Raw genomic sequence first — 7018 nt, 5'->3', positions numbered from 1 at the left:
ATGACATACAGTTACGTCATAGGTCGTTAAGGGGTTAATGATTAGATTCCTGCAGAAAGGGAATGTACAGTTAATTTGAGCTAATTTGTCCCAACAAGAAACCCCTTTTTCATACTCATTCAGATTAATGGATATCCATGTTGTACATTATTGTGCCAAGGTCATCAGTGTGGGAGTCACCGTTTCCAGCATTTCTTTCTGATCTGGCTGATAGAGGGTGAGGGGGGGGGGTCTGAAGCAGGGGACACCTATGTATGATGTTCATATACCCTATCAGGACATATGGAAAGTGGTGATCCAGTTGAGAAAACCCCTTTAATAAAAGACTACTTTCTAGCTGTACTGATCCACTTCACATTAAGGGCGGATTTACACGAACGTGATATACGTCCGTGCAATGCGCGTGATTTTCACGCGCCTCGCACGGACCTATATTAGTCTATGGGGCCGTGCAGACAGTCTGTGATTTTTGCGCAGCGGGTGTCCGCTGAGTTAAACTCACGACATGTCTTATATTTCTGCGTTTCTCGCGCATCACGCACCCATTAAAGTCAATGGGTGCGTGAAAATCACACGCACCACACGGAAGCACTTCCGTGGGACGTGCGTGATTCGCGCAACAGCAGTAAAAAGTATGAATGAAAACAGAAAAGCACCACGTGCTGTTAAGTGCCTTTTGCGCACGCAAAACGCCACATTTTTTGCACGCGCAAAACGCACACGTTCGTGTAAATCCGCCCTAAATATACACCGCACAACACCAAGTAGGGAATGTCTTCTCTTTGAGGGCTTCTAAGATGTCTTACAACTGGTCTTTCTGAAAGTTTCCACTTAAGGTTCCTACTTAAAACAGTTTGTGCTATTCCTTTTAATTCATTTACACTGTAGAACTGAGAAGCCAAATACAGTTTTCAGGGGTCACCAATGTATATCATATAAGTACCAAAGCCTCAGGTCTTTCCTACGTGGATGTGGTGCAGTGACAAAAAAAAAAGAATGCAGTGGATGACAACTGCACATCTATATAGCCCTGTATGTGTTCTGTTGTTGTCTCTAAACCTCCTCCAGGCTTCTCTCTGTTTCCTGTAGATGATGTAGGGACTGGTGCAGGGCAAATGTTGTGCCTATTTTCAAAATGGGCTCTAGGTCTTCCTCGGGTAATTATAGACCAGTAAGCTTAACATCCATCGTGGGGGAAATGTTTGAGGGGCTATATACAGGATTATGTGACAAAAATAGTATCATAAGTGACAACCAGCACGGTTTTACTAAGGACAGAAGTTGTCAAACCAACCTGATCTGTTTTTATGAAGAGGTGAGCAGAAGCCTAGACAGAGGGGCCGCTGTGGATTTAGTGTTTTTGGACTTTGCAAAGGCATTTGACACTGTCACTCATAGACGTCTAAAGGCTAAATTAAGGACTATAGGTTTAGAAAGTATAGTTTGTAATTGGATTGAGAATTGGCTCAAGGACCGTATCCAGAGAGTTGTGGTCAATGATTCCTACTCTGAATGGTCCCCGGTTATAAGTGGTGTACCCCAGGGTTCAGTACTGGGACCACTATTATTCAACTTATTTATTAATGATATAGAGGATGGGATTAATAGCACTATTTCTGTTTTTTCAGATGACACCAAGAGATGTAATATTGTTCAGTCTATGTTCGTGAATTGCAAGCGTATTTAAACAAACAAAGTGTTTGGGCATCCAGTTGGCAAATTAATTTTAATGTAGATAAATGTAAAGTTATGCATCTGGGTACCAACAACCTGCATGCATCATATGTCCTAGGGCAAGCTATACTGGGGGAGTCACTTGTTGAGAAGGATCTGGGTGTACTTGTAAATCATCAACTAAATAACAGCATGCAATGTCAATCAGCTGCTTGAAAGGCCAGCAAGATATTGTCGTGTATTAAAAGAGGCATGGACTCGTGGGACAGGGATATAATATTACCACTTTACAAAGCATTAGTGAGGCCTCATCTAGAATATGCAGTTCAGTTCTGGGCTCCAGTTCATAGAAAGGATGCCCTGGAGTTGGAAAAAATACAAAGAAGAGCAACGAAGCTAATAAGGGGCATGGAGAATCTAAGTTATGAGGAAAGATGAAAATAATTAAACCTATTTAGCCTTGAAAAAAGACGACTAAGGGGGGACATGATTAACTTATATAAATATATTAATGGCACATGCAAAAAATATGGTGAAATCCTGTTCCATGTAAAATCCCCTCAAAAAACAAGGGGGCACTCCCTCCGTCTGGAAAAAGAAAGGTTCAACCTGCAGAGGTGACAAGCCTTCTTTACTGTAAGAACTGTGAATCTATGGAGTAGTCACTGCAGGAGCTGCTCAAAGCAGGGACAGTAGATGACTGCAAAAAAAGGGTTAGATAGTTTCCTAGAACAAAAAAATATTAGCTCCTATGTGTAGAAAATTTTTACCTTCCCTATTCCTATCCCTTGGTTGAACTTGATGGACATGTGTCTTTCTTCAACTGTACTAAATATGTAAGGCAAATGCCATACAGTCATCTCTGCCCCGGCTTGAAATGGACTGGTTTCTCTGACATGCTGCATGCTGCTGCACAAGGCACAGTCTGCAGCCTCTCACAGCACATCCTAATGTGTGCCAAAGTAACAGAACCTACCAACAATATTATATTCAACATTTCTGTTCATCAAATTGTGCAGTATGTTACTATGAAGATATAATATTATTATACGATTACATAATAATATCAACAGAGCTGATATATATAACTCGTTATAGGATCCAAAACTTTTAAGATACCAGAAATACAAAAAAGAATAAAACATTTCTACAATAAATAATCACCCAACAAGAGAAGCACATTAGCACACATAGGGCATCATTACAAAAGCCACTAGGGAAGCAAACATGTAAGAGGCAACAGGGAAAAATGGGGAAGCAGCTTAACAGTTGCACTTAGAGGTTTACACGGAACAAGGCTAGGCAATCTTCAGTGGTTGTTAAACTACATCTCCCATCATTGTCAGTTAGTGATGGGCAAATAACAATGGGACATGTGATTCAGCAACGGTTGGGAACGTATAAGATTGCCTACTCTTGTCCTAAAAGGAAAGAAGGTCAGTGGACCAGAAAAAAAGGCCAGTTGATTGGATGACACATGCAATGGGGGGTTGTAAGAGGCAAGCCACGGCAGACAGACTTTCATAGAAGTTAATGTATGAAAAAGCTTACTTCATTTAGAAAGCTCACTAATTGGTCTACCGTTAAATAATCAGATTTGTCTCCATTGCTGAAAAGAAATTTATTAGAGTAAGTAAGTTTCCATAGAACATAGATATGTAATTTTATATATAAAAATCTAATGACATACTGATGTAACAGAATTCAGAAAAAGTGCTAAACCAATAGTCTTACAACGTATTCTGAATAAACTGTGATTGTAACTTGAAGGAGAACAACCAGACAAACTACATAAAAGATTTTTTTTCCCTGTGTCAAATTATCATAAGCTTAAATCACAGACTGCCTATGAGAAGAGCTTCCCTGCCTGTGTTTTATCTGAACTCTGTGATAAAACAAGGAAAGTTGGATTGTGATAAGTTCCCACATTGAGTTGCCAGACCACATGAGAGAAAAAGTTTTCACCTTTCTACGCCAGTTTTCTTGCATAGAAAAGTCTCAAAAAAGCCCAAAAGTTGCAATTTGCAGTGCAAAATGCGACCTTTGGCCTTTTCGTGCCACCCTCGCCTCTTTTGTGGAAGGGGCGCGTCTACAGGTGAAGAAGGGTGTGACCACTGCGGCCCGACAAATGTATTATAATTTATGCCAAACTGGCAGAAATTATAGCAGAAATCTATGCCCGCACCTTGCTGGCATAGATTTTACTCTGTAAGGCGTAGAAAGGTAGAGGCTTGTGCTGGGCCTCCGACCTTGCCCCCCTCCGGATCAAACTAACCCCTGCCCCCTTATTGGACGGTTAAATAAAAAAAAAATAATACATACCTTACCTCTTCTTTCCTTATGCTCCCTCATCACTCCAGCGCGGCTCATACAAAGTACTGATGCCAGGCAGCGTTAGGACGTTGTATGCGACATTGAAGTGCTTTGTCACATATAAGGCGCATATAAGGCATATAAGACGCTGCTCGGCATCAGGACCTTGTATAAGCCACGCTAAGAGGAGGAAGGGACCGGAGGAGGAAGATTAGGAGCGGTGAGGTGAGTATATGTGTTTTTATTATTTTATGGGCAATGTGGGGTGAATGTATGGCGCACGGCATACAATAGTGGAGCACGGCCTGACTGAAAGATGCTTTCGCTTCTTAATAAATGTGTCGCATTTTACTCCAACTTTTCTTACTATTGAGACTGGCGTCTGAAGCACCAGTCTTAATAAATTGCCCCCACAGGCTCTTCTAACAGGTAGCTTGTAATTTCTTTACCATTATAATATTTTAAGTCATTTTTAAAACATGCTAAAGGGGCTTTAACATAGATTTTCTGGTTGGTCTCTTTTAATAAATATATGTTACAATACTTAAAAAACACCAACAACTTTAAAAGCAAAGTTAACATGAATGTGCTTCAGCAAACATAGTCTATTAATTTGCTCTTTATATTAGTTTACAAGGTTTGTTAATATCTAACCAAGCCAGTTAATCCGTAGATAGTTAGTAACAGCCAGACCAAAACAAGTGTCAAGTACATCTGTAGCATGCTGCATTTAATGGTCGCACATTCTAATACTATTAAAAAAAAATTAAACATTAAAATACAGGGTAATGAGAAATGTTTATCTAGAAAAGTATGTATCACAGAATATAAACCAGTTACATAAGAAATCAACTATAAAGTAAAATATTTCAACTTACATTCTTTTAAAAAGCTCTTCTATGTCAGTTCTGGGGCAAATCTTTTGTGTAAGTTCATAGAACTTCTCAAATGTAAAAGCAGGGGACTCGATTTCATCATTCTGCAAGATAAAAAGAGAGGGACAGATTTACTACTGTGTCTGAGTCCAGAAATTGTCGACAAAGGCACCAAATTACTATATATCTATATATATATATATATATATATATATATATATATATATATATATATATATATATACACACACACTTTCTACGGCCGTATTAACAAGTCGTATTCACAAGGCCATGGTTCTGGTCCCTGTTACATTAATCGACTCCAAAAGCGGGCACCTAACCCATCACAGATACTGTAACTACAGAGTAATGTCTCACTGAAGGATATTCCTATCTTTTTCCTCACCCTGTTCATATCACGTTTCTGATGTACACTTATCGTGTACGCTGGGAGAATCCCGGCATACACACTGAGCATATCCATAGGACTTCATTAGCCAGATGGAGGCCAAAAATTTATTTAGGCCTACACGTAGCCCACTGTATGCCTGTATACAGTATAATACATCGCAGCCATCTGTCAGAATCTTTTTTGGGCGTTTCCGTCAAACAGAAGGCTATAGCATGATGTGAACAGGGCATAATGGTTTCCGCTCCTTTTTTTTTTTTTTTTTGAAATATAGGGTTTTTTCAAACTTTCCTCTGAATCGATCCATTTATTTGGATGTAGCACACTCCAGAAATAACTGTGTGAAGACCACCAAAAAGAGTTAATGTAGGCCATCTGCATCCTCCGGTAGACAGATATAAGGAAGGATAAGCAATTTGTCTCCAGAGGAAACTGATGCATCTACGTTATGTTAGATATTTTTCAACAACAAGAGGGATATCTAATACCTGTAAAATGTGAATGATGAGGATTTCTTCCTTTTTTTGCTTCCAAATTGTAAAAGTAGTCATCGAAGGCCCATTTACTTGTGACAATTTTCCTATACCACTAATTAGTGATAGCCGAAATTGTCGCAACTGGTAGGCTCTGTTCACACTGGTTTCATGTTACGTTTTACAGAATCCATGAGAAATATAAGGGATCCTTCTTAAAATACTCCTGCTAACTGGCAAAGGGTCCGTTAGACTAAGCTAAGCTATTCTGCCATCAGGGGCAATGGAAACCTGAAGAAACCATGACATCGGTGTGAACAGAGAACAAGATAGATGTTGACATGTTACAATTCAACCATACCACACAATCAAGAAATGTAATATTTTATGTATGAAAAATGTGATTTTCACCAACGACAAAATGTCAGAAAGGGTCATGTATGGTAATAATTCAGATTTTTTGGTATTTTAAAGGTAATTCTATGGAAATCTCATACATAAAGTACTTTAGATTAATTACTATATCTGTTGGTCCTATGACCTGGTATTATATAGTAGTTTTACCAATGCAGGTTTAAAACCAGACAAAGAATTTGTTGAAGGTAGAAGTAAAAAAAAAATATTTTGGTGGAATACCGGTATTATTTAATGCAATATATCTCCTAACAAGTCATTTTCTATTGTCCATACATGTTGTTAAAGGCAATACTATTGTTTGGCTCTTAATGTAAATACAATACATTTTACTAAGAAGCCTTAAATCCAGAATATCATCATGTTAGGCAAAGTAAAATAAAAATGTGGCAAATTTGAGGACATTACCAGCAAGTGTGTGGTCATGAGTGGGCCCACTATATTGTCCTCACATTATCTTAAATTGACCAAGTGACATCTATTCGGTCAGTGGTCACACTCTGATGAGAGAAAGGTCATGATAAACGAGAAGACTGGGTTAAGAAGAACCAAATATATTAAAATATTTCTAGCTCTAAGGCTGAATTCAAATGCAGAAAAATACAATAACCGTTAATAAATACCTTTCCGCTTGGAAGACCTAACTCCTTAAGAACTTGAAAGATCACTTTTTCTGTTTTTCCAGATGCAAATGTTCTTGTAATACTGCGAGATAAATTAACACATCGATGGTTAATAATATTAACATATCCAGACATCACTAGATTGTTAGGCTTTACCTAGGAACATTGACCAAGAGATGTAAAAAAAACAAAACCACCAACTATAAGGATTATATGGGCTAACCTCACTCCATCAAT

At 38.5% G+C, this 7018-nt stretch overlaps 1 protein-coding gene across 5 annotated transcripts in view; it reads right to left on the bottom strand.

The window, feature by feature from the left end:
- The window catches only part of PLCB4 (phospholipase C beta 4), a 263547-nt gene that overhangs the window by 88368 nt on the left and 168161 nt on the right, over positions 1–7018 (bottom strand). For all 5 annotated transcript variants that reach the window (XM_075863064.1, XM_075863062.1, XM_075863065.1 and 2 more), the window contains 3 exons: positions 6782–6863; positions 4866–4966; positions 3226–3283 (listed from right to left, as the gene is read on the bottom strand). In XM_075863064.1, coding sequence (XP_075719179.1) covers positions 3226–3283; positions 4866–4966; positions 6782–6863 — 241 coding nt within the window. The remainder of the gene's footprint in view (positions 1–3225; positions 3284–4865; positions 4967–6781; positions 6864–7018) is intronic.

This window comes from Rhinoderma darwinii, chromosome 4 (genome assembly GCF_050947455.1).
Source record: "Rhinoderma darwinii isolate aRhiDar2 chromosome 4, aRhiDar2.hap1, whole genome shotgun sequence".
Lineage (NCBI taxonomy): Eukaryota > Metazoa > Chordata > Amphibia > Anura > Rhinodermatidae > Rhinoderma > Rhinoderma darwinii.
Note: the sequence above shows the minus strand (reverse complement) of the source record. Positions and strands in the feature narration are given on the sequence as shown.